Genomic DNA, 15,000 nt, shown 5'->3' with positions numbered 1-15,000 from the left:
TCTAAAAGAAACATGACAAGCTTAGAACAAATTCATCGTATAGGGCTATTAGATTCACTCCTGTCAAGGATTACTCTGAGCACAAGCGCCTAAGTAAATTTATTTCCTTTGCAATATCATATGGAAATTAACAATTTAAATTCTTTTGTGTGTGCTTTAATAATATATTTACTTAAAATATTTTGGATTATGTATCGTTTCGCTCTTGCGACAAGCTGCTAAGAAACGTTGATCATCTAACATTTGATGTCCCTTTCAGTAGGACAGAAGTTTTTAAGAATTCCTTTTTTTTGTTTGGGTTTGCCGCCAATGGAATAAATTACCTCTATCAGAGAAGTAAATATTTTTAAGAAATGGACAACTTTAAGTTTAAAACAAGACATGTTTTGATCGTTCAACGATCATCTTCAGTTGTGAATTGGTTTGCAAGTTCGGTTGAATTAATACAAGCGATGACATAAAAGTTAAAACGTGATACAATTCAAAATTTCGAAAAAAGTAACGTACAAATTTAAGATGCGCGAGCACTACACTAAATACAAGGAATAATATTGTAAAAATTGAAATAATTACAATGGTTATAACACAAAGTTATGAAAAAAAAAAGAAAGATTAATATCAGAACGAGAGAGTTAAGTCAGCATGTTTCAGCTGCTTATTTAAAATGGGATTCTCCCATTTGATGTGCATTGCCTCCTTCAACATAAGTTGTAGTTTGTTGGGTGCACAATCCACGATGGAAAAGCAAGTCTTGTTAGCTAGACAACGACATGCCTCGGATTGCTGCAAATGCTATCAGAGAGTAGAACACCTTGTCAGTCTTTCTTAAGAACGTGATTACCTTCTTTTATGACAAACTTAATGCAAATTGTTTTACTGTAATTTAATTTCTTTTTGTGTATATATACAGCTCTTTCAATTGACGTTGTCGGATCAAAGTATAAGACTTCAAGATTCTGTGGGTTTTTTATGAATAAGTTCATCAAAATCAGCTATGCCTCGTCCGTCTAGTGAAGATTTACGATGGATGAAAGAAATATTAGGATATCAAGTGGATGAGGTGGCAGCCTCTTTGAAGATGTCTTTAAGCTTTGATCCGACAACGTTAATTGAAATAGCTGTATAACGAGTTATTGAAGACTATCTATGATACATTAAGCATTTATTCCGAAAAAATACATGATAGCAACCTCAACAATTCACAGAGATAATAATGCTACCGTATTGTTCATCGCGAATGATCCCGTATATGTCGTTGTTCATCGAAAAGTGAAAGAAACAAAGCCTCTGAACTTGAGTTGCGAGACGTACACAGTCTGCTGGTCCCTTTATACAAACTCCATCGAGTTTAGTTCATGTTTTGTTCGATTCAGCACGACAGCATGTCTGTTGTTCATCGAAGGCAAATCGGTTTAAAATAACATTCCGGATTTCGGAGAGATAAGACTTCAATAAAAAGGTTTAACGGAATCCAAGCATGGTACGAAATAACGAGACTGCATGCTCCCATACATGAATGGGAAAGTTGGCCCCTGATAAAAATTGAGACGGGGGGTCATTTGGCAGTCCATCGAAATCTCAATTTTTTTTCGCTTACCTATTAGACACGTGACACCCGCGATAAATTATAATGGCGTTCGACGTACAATCAGAAATCGCTACATACTAAAGTACAGAATAGCAACGTAACGTAGCAGTAACGTAAAGTAAATTCAATGAAATAAAGGGGCGAAAAGAATCTGGCTAATTTACTCACTCCACCGTTTTGGTAAAAAACAGGCAGAAAGTCTGCTCACCGCGTTAAAGGTCTTTAAAGAGAGATGGCTCCTTTCGGTAAGGTCGCGATACTCAGAGCAATCGTTACATGGGAAATTGATCTTGTTTTACCTGTAAAGCATTGATTAGCTCAGGGAAGTAGTCAAAACTACTATACTCGAACAGGACCGACGAAAACCACAAAATGAATGGTGGTCTCTGCTTGTAGCCCCCTCCCCCTTTCTCAACCTCAAAAGATGGTGTCTATACTGCATGGCCAAGTGACAGTGAGATTCAAACCTCACTTTTCTTTTTTAGTCTAGCAATGCTGACTCTTGCTAGCTGAATATTCCTGTGTCAACTCAAATTTTAAAGCCAATACAAATTTGTCAGATGTGGTGTCTTCGATAACCCCCATACCCCCTAATAGTGGATGGACTATAACATAAACAGTGCTTTGATAAAATAACTTGAAAATGTGTTGTCAATATGTGCCTTAAGGTCATAAATTGAGGCCACCAAAGTTTTACACATTTTTGATAAAAAATTTACAGAATCATTAAAAGGACGCTAGAGTTAAAACAAAAATTGATTTTAGACTGCATGCTGGCTGTAAGCGACGTTTCTTTGATCCATCAATATACGTCGAGATGCTTCTGCCTTAAGCAGCGGTGATTCAACACAGATAAGTCGGACATGCCGTCTTTTCTTTCTCCCTTCTTTCTTCTTTCTCAACAGTTGTATTCTGCTTTCTGTTACCATTGTTTTTTCTTCTGCTCATTAGGTTTTTGAATTTTAATTGCCTGACTTCGTTTTGACAACCAAAAATTTGAAATCAAGCATACAGAATTTTCTGATCTTTTTCGATTCGATTTGTTATGTACTATAGTTTACGAGTTTGGTGGTGGTTTTTCACCAATTTGCTGATTTTGAGACTTTTGTTTGCAGTCGTCATGGCAATATCAGAGATAAATAACCACCACAGTGTACTACAACTATCTTAATTGTCTGTGCATAGATGAACTGCAACGTGGGTCGCAATTGCATTGCAACTTGAAAAAGGCTAGGTCTAACTTTTTTTACGTTCTTGTATTTTCGTCTCCAAAACGAGTAAGTCTCAGTCTCTTGTTGCGCCTAATGTTCACGAAAAAGGTCGAAATCCCCTACACACTATGAATAAACATTGTATTAAATTGATTCATTTATTTGTTCATGAATTAATTCGTAGTTTTGTTATGTGACTTGTTCATGTTTATTTATGCATTTTTTAAAAACATTTTTGCAATGTTCAACACATGTATTTGTCTAGTCATACATTTATTCGGATTTGCCTACCTATTTAATATTTACAAGCTATTTATTTTTTATTGGTTTATTTATTTTATAGCAAGGCTATTTACTGGAAAACTGACACAAGGGAAACGACCTTAAAGAACGTTCAGAAACCAAAAACCAGAGGGAAGAAATAAATTGCAAAAGTGATAACTGACACCCAAGAAGTGATTGCAATGGGACAACTGTGTAGTCAGGACGTAAGTGATCTCGATCAACGAGTGAAAAAGCTGGAGAGTCAGTTAACATCAAAGAAAAAAGTAATAAGAAGGTTGAGAGGACAATTGAATGACTTGCAAGGACAAGATGAACGCTTTAGAGAGCAACAACGACTTGTAACTGAACTGCAGAGCACCTTAGAAACAAACCAAGAGGAAATGAGAATCTTGCGACAGCAACAAAGAGAAACACAACAGCAAGAGATTGGTCCACGTGAATGGCTCATTAATCGAAATGAAATTCAACTAACAGATCAGGAGCTGGGACGAGGAGCGTGGGGAATTGTTTACCGGGGAAAATTCCATGGTTGTGACGTCGCTGTGAAACAAATGTACGAAAACATCATGTCTCATCATAACAGGCATCTATTTGAGCGAGAAGTGGACATCGCCTCAAAATGTCGCCATCCTTCTTTGTTGCAATTTCTTGGGGCAACTGGCGACGATGGAACGCCATTGCTAATAACGGAGCTTATGGATTGCAGCTTGAGAGAAAAGCTGTACCCGAAAGACGACGCCCGTCTTTCCCTTGAGGATGTTTCCGTCATTTCTCTGGATGTAGCTGCAGCAATTAACTACTTGCACCAGAAATCCCTACCTATCATCCACCGTGATATCAGCAGTGCTAATGTATTGCTACGGCAACAAGGTTACCAATGGAGAGCCAAATTGTCTGATTATGGCACTGCTAATTTTGTGCGTCAAAGCACAAGAAATGACACAGGCGCTGCCATCTACTCCGCACCTGAGACCATGAATGAAGACCCAGATCAACCAATAAGCTGTAAGGTTAGTTCGTCTGTAGTCATGTCCCATTAATACTAGTTTTGTTATTACGTTGAGCCCTTGAATCCTTGACATCCGTACTTACAACTTGAAGAGGACGCTAAAAAAACTCAAAAATGAAAAACAAACAAACAAACAAAAAAAAAAAACAACAACAACCAACCAACAAACTCTTTGATTCGCAAGAAGTAGGGCACGGAGTTACCGGTGTTGTGTTCTGTCTTACCATATACCTTATCCGTTTGGGAGGCAGCTCTGGGTTACAGAAACCAACAGCCCATGGACCGTTGAAACCTATGTTCCATAGTGAAAAAATGAAATCATTGTCGTAGAAACACCTTTCGAGTTAAAAATTCATACAACGTTTGTAGGAATGTCCGGAAGATGTAAGCGAGATTCGTCTAACTGATGAGCTTATTTAATACAGGGTAACCCTGAGCAATACAGATCACTTGCCTCAAATGGGGGAAATGTGAGGATTCGCTTAGAACACCATGTCACCAATAAATCAGTTCCTCAGCCTTCAGATATAAATAGTGATCACTAATTAGGTCAAAGAAGAAGATAGTTAGGGAGATTCGGGGGGTACTGACGACCATCTTAAGAAATATGATCGCTGAAGGTCAAGCGATTCTCTTTCTTCGACAACTCACCAAATAGTCTTATGTTTGTGACAAACTTAATACAACTTTCTACGTTTTTTTGTTTTGTAGGTTGACGTTTACAGTTTTGGTGTCCTTCTCTGTGAAATGTGCATTAGAAAGCAGCCAGATCCGGAAAAGCGCGAAAGTCAAATATCCCAGATGAGGAACACCAAGTTTCAAACTCTCGTTTGGCGCTGTGTAGAAAGAGAGCCTGCGGAGAGACCAAATATGGGCGAGATTATTGAAAAACTGGAGCATTGCAATAGGGACAGAGTCACCAAGAGTTCATCAAAGTCACGGAAAAAAGTTGATCTGCACTCGAGTGTTATAACGTTTTCACGTAAAAGGTATCAAACATTCAAGAACGATTAGACCTAACAGCTTTCTGAGAAGCGTTTGACCTATGGCGAGAGCTTATTTACATTCATGTTTTTAGAACATGAAATCGCGTGCGGTTTGTAAGGCTTTTAAGTTAAACCTTGTAAATTAATGCTGTGATTTTTGCATCTTTAAAAGCTTTCTCACTATTTTCTCATTATTTTCTCTTCAAGGTAGAAACTACTCCGCAACTTTTGGCCATATATATATTAGGTTTTATCAACTAGATTGATAATGAAATTTAGCCACCGTGACACGCGTAAAGAGCCGAATCTAAGAGCTGACGTTTCACTGAAGCGTTGGCCCCTTAAAAGAGCGATAGATTTGCTATAACGAAGTTCAGTTCAGCTCCTCAATCTCTTTACGGCGGCCAAATTACCTTCTCAACTCTGTCGAGAAAAGATAATATTCGTCTCCATTTCCCGGCCAATGTAGCACTATAGTTTCTTTAGAACTAGAACTAACTCCCTTATCTATTTATTTTGAACACTTCATTTATTGATGTATACATTTCAAGTAAATCAATAAGCCTTTGGAACTCTCTGGATACACAAACAAGGGAGCTATCCGGTACAAAGTGTTTTAAAAATAAACTGAAAAGTATCGTTCTGTAAATAATATATTTTGTTTTAGGACAGCCTTAGCTTTTTTATTGTTAATGTGTGATATTTTCATTACATTTTTATATTTATTTATAACACGGTTTTTTAAAATCGTGTATAAATAAATGCAACTACTACTACTATATATGTAGGACTTTCCAAGAGCAGTGTTGGCTTTAAGTAGGACATTTCAGAACGGCTTAAATACAGTGAGCCGCTGGCCTCATTGACTGTTCTCTGCGAATTAGATGTTGAGTTTTGATAAAAGCACATGGCATATTTAGTATTTTTGTGTGTTCAAGCTTATTCGGTTTTTTCCGTGATCTAGGCACGAAAAACTTGTAGGTAGATCTTATATCTGTCGATTTTGTTTGCTAGTTTCTTTGTTCGGCGTATTATTTTCCAATTTCAATGTATTTGTACTCATTTCATTGAATCGTTGGTTTATATCGTTGGTTGGCTTGTTTATTTGTTTGTTCCAGTTCATTCGCTCGGCGTGATGAAAGTTTATTTGCTAATTTGCATGGAATAATAATACAGTTCAACGCAAATCAAAGTGTTCAGTTGTTCTTAACATCGGCGTAGAGACACTGGGTCTCTACAAGCAGAGAGGTTTACCGCATAGGTGAATCAAATTAAATTGCCTTAAACGTTTATATGTAGAGTATTTATAGATATCTACTAACAACCAACACACAGCAATGAGCCTTGTTAAAGTTTTTTTCTCTGAGGAGGGTTTAACAAGAATACCAAGGGGAAGTTATTTTATACCGGAACAATTCACATTCCAATAAATAATTAAGCAACAAAACACCCAACCCACAAGAAGTACGAGTAAGCATGTGGCGAAGTTTAATTTGGAGCTCACGGGTTTAACGATTTAACATCAAGATCGGTTTAGTTTTCGCACGTGACCTATGCAGCCAACTCCCTTTATTGCGAACACCCTCAGCTCGGGACCGCGAGTTGGTGTTCTTGATAGCGAGAGTCCGTAATAGCGGAATTTATTTTAATCAAACGTCTGTAATCTATTTAAGCCGGGGATTTAGCTGCTGTACTTATTATCGGGGTGTCCGTAAGGCGAGAGTTGACTGTAGTTAGAAGGGAATCACCGAGAAAGCCGAAGAAAAGAAATAGAGATGCCGCCTGTTTCAAAATCAAATTGAAATTTAGAAATGATCAGTTTTGTGGAGGGCGGGAAGCATGAGTACTCAAAAAAGTTTGTGTAGGGCCGAAATCAATCACACCTCCTCGCCACGATTGTACTTCTCCTTGTCAGCCATCGATCGAGGACTTGAGGTGGGGTCAACGTGGTAGTTAACCGGCCACATATCAACCGCTGAACATGATCAATTTGCACGAATATAGTTGTTTTTGGTTACAAACACCTTTATAAATCTTTTGGGTCACTCCTTGAAGAGGAGCACTCTACCACGAAAATGAAGTTCTTGAGGCAGCTAGACAATCATGTAAAGGTTAGAAAACCCTAATTTAAGACTTTGGCCATCCAGGTTTGGCGCTCGAGATAAAGGCTTAGAAGTAATTAACGCCTACAGAAGAAGGCAACTTATCACTAGCCTGCGCAGCAGACGCCAAGAAGCATGGGCACTGGTTTGGGTGAGTGCCAAGCGTCAGGGCGAGGTTCCAAATCCCCCTTCCCTCTGATCCCAAAATCATGTGTTATTAGTGTTATTAGCGCTGGCGGCACAACATTCATTGTACTACAATGGACGGGACGATCGAGGTCAACGGGTTTTGAAAAACTAGTTTAGGAACTAGTCTAAAAATATAGGCTGGAGTGGGTCGGAGCAGAGAGGGGGTGGGTCGTCAGTTTTTGAGCCCTTGGTAAGGGGTGGGTCGTGCAATTTTCAGCTACCCATGGGGGTGGGTCATCCTATTTTTTAAGAGGAAAAGCCACACATTTATCTGCCAACATACAGGTGAAATTTCACTAGAAAACGAAAGCAACATTCAAAATTTCTCTGAGAAGTATGCAGTAGATCAAGACCTTGTAGTGAGAAACATCCATCACCTTGCGTACCTTAACATGATGAAACAAAAGGGAGAAAGTAGAAAGGGAGAGTTACTTGACCTATGAGGATGTGGAGTGGGGGAAACTCCTCTGTAATTAAGGATTTGCTGAGAAAGCAAAGAGTTTCTGTCTTTAATCTGTATATCGAATGTCACAATCCAACAATCGAAAAGACGCAAGTGGCTCTAAATCGAGTGCCAGCAGCCCAGAAGCATGCGAAGACTGTGTTCTGCACGAAGCTGGGAGTGATACCTCGGATGATGACAATATCTACCAAAAGTGGCTTCCAGCAGTTAGAGTGACAGTAATAGCGATGTATCGTTAAGTGTACTTTGCTGAATTCTTTACTAATTCCTCACGAAGCGGGCCGGAGATTTATGATTTCTTTAGTAGGGTTCTATCTAGGGTATTTGAGGGGTAGAAGCTTCCCCCCAAAATGCCCAGCTCCCCCCCCCCCTCCCCACAAAAAAATATTGTTATCATTACAGTACAAAAGAAACTATATCGGAAAAATCGTCCAGACACGGCGAGGTCAGTGCACATGAAGTAAGTTTTCCCTGTCTAAGGACACTATAGGGCAAGGAACATGGAGTATTACAAACTGCTGGCCTTACAGCAGCCTCGGGTATTGTGCTGTTGTGCCGTACATTCTGTTTATCATCTACCGCATCAGTTTTTATTTACAGGTAGTTACGAGCATTGGTAAGAAATGGAAAAGTCCCGTTGTTGAGTTTATTGCCTTTGTTGAGTTTATTTATTTTATTCACGTACTAACATTTCAACGAGTATGTATAAATATTTGTGGAATTAGACGTGTCGGGTAACTCTTCTGTTCACGTTAGCAAATATCAGAGCTAAGTGTAATATCGTTAGAACGTGATCACGACTAAAAAACAAAATAAAATACCACTTTAACATTTATCCAAATGGTCTCAAAATGCACCAGGTTGCATCTCAGCGCATATTCATTTCAAAAACTTTCCGGGGGAGCATGCCCCCGGACCCCCCAAAGGAAGGCAAGCTCGTGGCCTTCGGCCACTTGGGACTTCTCTCCCAAACAATAAATCCTAGCTAGAACCCTGCTTGGATTGCATGGCAACCGAAAAAAAATCCATGTTAAATAAGGGGTGGGTCATGTAAACTCAAACTTTCATTTAGGGGTGGGTCAGTCAGTTTTGTGCCAAAAAGAGGGGGTGGGCCATGTGTTTTTTATCCACCCCATTTCAAAATGCTTCGGCCCACCCCCTCCCCCTCTACGCCTCCTGTACTTTTTGACCAGTACCTTATATTGTAACCTGCTGAGGCTACTAATATCTATGCAGGTTATAAGTAAGTTTATTTACTTGTAGTAAAAGAACTGAATTATCGAGTACAATTTACAATCTTAAGGAAACTATTATCTAATGTATATTAATTTACAGTTATAACAATGATAATAACAATTAAATCACCTAAAATATTTAAATGTAAAAAAGTCCTCCACTCTCTTTGTCCTACAGACCTGAATGTTCCGGAAAAGATAATACTTTTGTGTTTTCTGCCTTAAGGTGTAATAATTAGGCGCATCCAGGATTGGGATGGGAAGCCGGTGGTGCAGAGGATGGCTGGGGGACTTCATTTTCGCCATACATTTGTAGCACAAGTGTACTCTTCTATCATCTAACCTATCTAGTTTACCTAACTGTAAGGCTTGAGCATATGACTCTGCCTCGGGGTAGATTATGTTAAGTGCCCTTTTTTTGCACTCGTTCTATGGCTTCGGACAGGTAGGCAGGAATGTCCTGCCAGACTGGTACAGCATACTTTAAAACTGGCCGAATTGTGCTAAGGTATATCCTCAAGATGTTGGGTTGGCACACCCTGGCTCTGCGCAGTACTCTAAGGGAGTATAACTTCTTACAAGGTTTCTTAACAATGTAATCAACATGACAGTTCCACTTCAGGTCATTTTCCATAATAACTACTAAGATCTTATAGGTATTGACACGCTCGATGACATTGCCACCAATTATTAGGTTTTGCGAGTGTAATAACGGAATAGGCAATGGTTTACGTTTATAGATAATTAATTTCTGTGCCACAAAACCCAGAATTGTGTCATTTCATATTCAGCATATTGTTGTCAGTTCATCCAGAGCAGTTGTGCGTAACGCATTCGCATTTCGTAGCTTTAGTATAGTTCAACCTCTTTACCAAGACATAAGGATCATTCGTAGAGCAATTCACATCATGAAAGCAAAAGCACTGCCGTAAAAGCTTTGCTCACGCAACGGCCACGTGCAATTCTCATGACACTAGCGGAAACTGCTAGCATTTTTTCATTCTTAACTTTGAAAACATTGCGTTGCCATGGAAGGCTTCAGTTACTACTTGATCATAAGCGGTTGTACTTCTTATAAAATTTTGTGGGTCAGTGATCTTTAAAAATAATCAGTATATTGCATTGTACTAGAAACAACCGGCACACAATTTTAGATCTATAGTCTGAAGACGAACTACTTTGGAAGAAAACTTTACAATCAGTGCTTAGAAAAAGAGATTTCGCAACGAAAAGTAAGTGAGTTATAGACTAGTTAAAGACTATTTACACTGGAAAAGAAATCATGAACTATTTGGACGATTTGTTGATTCCGATCATAGACAGACTTGCTCTCAAGTGATACAAAGCTCGGACACTTTAAGCCAGCGACGCATTTAGTGATTTTAAACAGCGATCGGCAAAAATCGTCAGGTGTGCCCGGTGCAGCGATCGCGATTTTCGCCAATCGCTGCGATCGGTGTGTAAAATCGCCGATATCTGGCATGTCAGATTTCGGCAATTAAATTCGTAATAAGCATTCGCCAAGTGTGCTCGTTCCTGCGATTTTCTACGCTCATCATTGTGAATCGTCAGTAAAGTCAATCCATCAGGTTGGACAATTTTATGATATCACATGACTTTTCGAAACTGCCACATCGCCGCGATCGGTGAAAAAAATCGCCAAGCGTGACTGCATTATTCGGGTGCGAAAATCGCAAGCGATTTTCGCTGGCGATCAAATTCGCCGCGATCGGCGAATGAAATCGCCAGGTGTGTCGCTGGCCTTAGTTGTAATCCGACGGTAAAAGAAATGTTTCAATTGTGTAGATACTGCTTTTAATAATGAAGTGGAATGAAGAAGGTTAAGTCAGTAACCAACTGTGATGTTGTTTGGCTCGCATTTGCTTTAACTGAACTATCACATGTTTAAAGCAATTTCCGTTGCAACTTTACCACTTTAGTGCAAACTGATGACATACGTTTATTTATATATACGCAATGCTATGGGTTCGCGTCATCTCCTTTCCCTTTGGCACTGATGAAATAGGAGAGAGAACAAGCCGAGAGAAGAACGATCGTCTCCTCGTTGTGTTCATTTCCAATCATATTTCGGTTTCTGCACGAAGTTTGTTATGCTTGGTGAGCTTTCGTTTATGTACACACGTTAGAAAACTGGTGATAACTCATTACAAGTATATTCCTCTTCGCTCTGGGTTAGGTTAACAACCATATCGTATTTAAAATCAGCAATAACCATTCTGAATTGCATTGAATCGATCGGTTCCTATCTCTTATCATGTATAGTGCGCTGGGTACTAACCCGGAAGCTTTCACTTTCAATTAGCCATGTCAGTGAAGCGAAAAGAAAGACATTTATGCTGCCTTTAAGAGCCGCCGTTTACTTGTTGCCGGAGATTTGTTATCCTTACTTTTTGATGGATCGAGACGACTCAGACACTTTGAGCGACTGTTTATGTTTATTTAAAGAACAAGTACCAGCCTCGTACCCAGGCGCTATTTGCGGTTATCGAGCGAGCGCAAGCCGAGTTGCCTGGTGACGTCACGTTCAGCCGGACGGCTGGCGACGCGGCTAATCAATTAATTACTTGTCTTAAAACATGAACTACAGAAGTGGCAGCAACGTGTGCTTTAGATTGACCAATGCTATTTTATTTTCTGGTGGCAACGAGAGGCAATCAAGAAATACTTATCCTGTATCGTTGCCTGCGTTCTTCAGTTATGTTTAATGGCTAGTTTTTCTTCGCTGTTTCTCAAAGTGTTTGGGAATGTTTCACTAACTTACGAAACAACGGCTCTGAATTTATTTTTCAAGGTGAACAAGTCGTTGCGGTGGACGGAGCTAAACTGAGGGCTTTACAGAGGTACAAAGAAAAGTAATAGTGAGACCTAACAATGGGACAGCATTTGAGCAACTTGCACAGACGACTGTCGAGTCGAGTGAGCCCTTTACAAACGGAACGGCAACGAGTAACTGAACTGGAGAGTCAGTTAATTGCGAAACAAGACAGAGAACTCGAGCTGGAAAATCATTTATCAAGGACTCAAGAACGCGTTGATGAACTGGAGAGGCAATTGAGAGAAGCAGAAAATCTGCGAAGTCGCGAGTTTTCAAGTAGTCAAGCACGTGTTAATGAACTGGAAACACAATTGAGAGAAGAACAAAGTCAGTTATCAAGGAGTCAAGAACGTGTTAATTTTTTTGAGAGACAATCGAGAGAAGCACCAAATGTGCGTGACTGGGTCACTAACCGGAATGATATCCAAATTACATATGTGGAACTCGGGCGAGGAGTTTGGGGAATTGTTTATCGGGGAAAATTTCATGGCTGTGATGTCGCTGTAAAACAAATGAACGAAAACATTATGTCTCCCAATACCAGACGTGTGTTTGAGCGAGAAGTGGGCATGGCTTCAAAATGCCGTCATCCTTGTCTGCTGCAGTTTATTGGAGCAACCACAGATGAAAGGCCATTGCTAGTAACAGAGCTCCTGGACTGCAGTCTAAGAGAAAGACTTTACCTTAATCCGCGTGGAGGGCAACTTCTTTCTGCAGACGAAGTGCCTGTTATTTCTCTGGATGTGGCTCGAGCGCTCAACTACTTGCACCAGAAACCGAAACCCATTGTCCACAACGATGTAAGTAGTGGCAATGTGTTGCTATGGAGATATGGTGGTCAGTGGAGAGCCAAACTGTCGGATTATGGCACAGCTAACTTTGTACGTGAAAGCAACATAAATTACGCAGGCGCTGTGATCTACAGCGCGCCTGAGTCTAAGAATGAAAATCCGGATCACCCTATAAGCTGTAAGGTTAGTTTATGTTGGATCGGTTAGTTGTGATCAACTAAAGATGTCCTATACTCAACCCTAATGGTTATATCTATACTGCGGTTTCAGAACACTTTCTTAGCAACAGGCATTCAGACGCGATTCTTTTAAGAAAGCTCGCGAAGCGAACATCATTCAGAAAGCCAATCCCTTGAGCCTCTAGGCATTAACAAACGTGATGGACTACAGTCGAACCTCCCTTTGCGACCACCTCTCGTAAGCGACCACCTCTCATTAGCGACCACTTTTCCAAAATACCAAAAGTTTTCAAGTCAAATCACTATAGATGGAACCTCTCATAGGCGACCACCTCTCGTAAGCGACCACTTTTAGAAATGATTTTTAAAAACATTCAATTGTTCTTAACCTCCCGTAGGCGACCACTTGACATACAATCTGCTGAATATCTCACGGGCGGAAATTGAAAAGTGTGTCGCTGAAACACGTAGGCCACATCAATGGAACGGACGCCGTAAATCTCACAGTCGGAGCTACCGGAAGTGTCTTCCGAAATAGCTTAGCATTAGCATAAAATACACATACTATAGATACAGTATTCAGGACTACTGTTCTTGTTCGTCAAAAAACGCAACGCAACTGACACGCAAGTATGGAATTGTTTTGCAACCTACAGGTGTTTTAATGCTTGTAATGCTTGTAACCACGTACATCACAGGTTTTATAAAAGACTTGTTAAGTTTTTGCTTATGTTCCGTTCTCTGAAAAATTTAGACAGCGCCACCTGGAGTAATAAAAGAGTCCAAGTTTCTTTCACAAGAATTGTCTTAATCGGTAATTTGTGAGACACAAACAACAATCACCATAGACCCGTTTTGCCTAGAATAATTTTGGACCAGTCTTAATATACTTGTAGCTAAGAAACGTTATTACTATGGGTTTCGATAAGCACTGGCAACAGGGTTAGGTCTCCCTAATTACCAGATATAAATTACCCGAAATTTAGACCCCCTGTGGTCTGACCTCTGGTAAGCGACCACATATCCTTGACATTATGGGTGGTCGCTTACAGGAGGTTCGACTGTATTTAACAGTTATTCCACGAGCGCGTGTTGGATATGAGACGATAGATAGCCAACGAGGCGCGCAGCGCCGAGTTGGTTATAATCATCTCATATCCAACGAGCGCAAGTGGAATAATTGTTTTATTAAACAATCAAGGAATATTGCTAGATCTTACTGATTTCACTGTGCAAGGATAACCAGCAGACAAATTAATGATCGCCATTTCTCGGCCATGGTATAATGGCTCATGTACCATGGCCGCTAAGCCAATCGAATCGATACCTGGTTTCTGTCGCGATATCGATATTTTCACTTCATCCCTCAATACTCTAAACCACGACAGTACCAACAGTGATTTCATGTATGAGCAGCCATCAGTTTGGTGTCGGAGCTATTCAATAACAAACTTCAGTCTTTCACTCTCCCTTCCTAAGTCTACATTCTTTGCTAGTCATTGACAACTCAATGCAATGAAAGCGTTTGAGAAGTACTTGTTTCGTTACCAATCTATAAGTGCTAGGAAGTTTTGATATCAGTGAATGTATTTGCTGTCCATAGGTTGATGTGTACAGTTTTGGTGTTCTCCTCTGTGAGATGTGCATCAGAGAACAACCAGATCCGAGACAACGTGAAAGGCAAATAGACCAGACGAACTGTAATTTTCGACGTCTCGTGAGATGGTGTGTGCAAATAGAGCCCAGAGCGAGGCCAGACATGGGAGAGATTATTCAAGAACTCGAGGGACCGCAAGTGACAGATCTGTAGTGATGATTCCCAGTGATCAAGCTACTTGGAGTGGTTTTACCTTTGTTAAAATGATCGCCCCCAGAGGGAGGGGGTGGGAGGGAGTTTGTACTTGGTAGACCATGCTGGAAGTGCCTTTAGGTGCCTTTCTCATCCTCGCAACTTAAAATAATAGTGTTTAAAAGGGTCGCAAAAACAGACCTTGGACCGAAAAGCTTTAAATTAAATACAAGCTTGAGAACGGAAAGCAGACCTGACCAGAGATTCCTGGCAGAAACTCCAGTACAAGGATTACGGTCACCGTCAATTTTTTTTGTTTTATGTACGTGAAAGGGGA

The 15,000-nt window shown here is 40.1% G+C and overlaps 3 protein-coding genes and 1 pseudogene across 6 annotated transcripts in view; 3 read left to right on the top strand and 1 right to left on the bottom strand.

Moving 5' to 3' along the window:
• The window catches only part of LOC146466075 (putative serine/threonine-protein kinase DDB_G0271682), a 21,192-nt gene extending 14,733 nt beyond the window's left edge, over window positions 1-6,459 (top strand). For both annotated transcript variants that reach the window (XM_085127845.1, XM_085127843.1), the window contains exons 2-3: window positions 3,143-4,094; window positions 4,805-6,459. In XM_085127845.1, coding sequence (XP_084983971.1) covers window positions 3,264-4,094; window positions 4,805-5,107 — 1,134 coding nt within the window. In that variant the 5' untranslated portion in view covers window positions 3,143-3,263 and the 3' untranslated portion in view covers window positions 5,108-6,459. The remainder of the gene's footprint in view (window positions 1-3,142; window positions 4,095-4,804) is intronic.
• The window catches only part of LOC146466047 (uncharacterized), a 451,139-nt pseudogene that overhangs the window by 54,191 nt on the left and 381,948 nt on the right, over window positions 1-15,000 (bottom strand).
• The window catches only part of LOC146466073 (dual specificity protein kinase shkB-like), a 15,221-nt gene continuing 10,426 nt past the window's right edge, over window positions 10,206-15,000 (top strand). The window contains exons 1-2 of one of the 3 annotated variants that reach the window (XM_085127789.1): window positions 10,206-10,300; window positions 11,881-12,235. In XM_085127789.1, coding sequence (XP_084983915.1) covers window positions 11,961-12,235 — 275 coding nt within the window. In that variant the 5' untranslated portion in view covers window positions 10,206-10,300; window positions 11,881-11,960. Of the gene's footprint in view, window positions 10,309-11,880; window positions 12,236-15,000 lie in introns of all 3 variants that reach the window. The other 2 variants (XM_085127790.1, XM_085127791.1) reach the window with 2 other exon arrangements.
• On the top strand, window positions 12,279-14,749 carry LOC146466074 (uncharacterized). Its single transcript, XM_085127794.1, has 2 exons — window positions 12,279-12,878; window positions 14,478-14,749. Exons 1-2 carry the CDS (start codon window positions 12,417-12,419, stop codon window positions 14,682-14,684), a joined length of 669 nt encoding a protein of 222 aa, XP_084983920.1. The 5' UTR covers window positions 12,279-12,416; the 3' UTR covers window positions 14,685-14,749.

The sequence above is a fragment of the Pavona decussata genome, unplaced genomic scaffold (assembly GCF_977016875.1).
Source record: "Pavona decussata unplaced genomic scaffold, jaPavDecu1.1 SCAFFOLD_154, whole genome shotgun sequence".
Lineage (NCBI taxonomy): Eukaryota > Metazoa > Cnidaria > Anthozoa > Scleractinia > Agariciidae > Pavona > Pavona decussata.
Note: the sequence above shows the minus strand (reverse complement) of the source record. Positions and strands in the feature narration are given on the sequence as shown.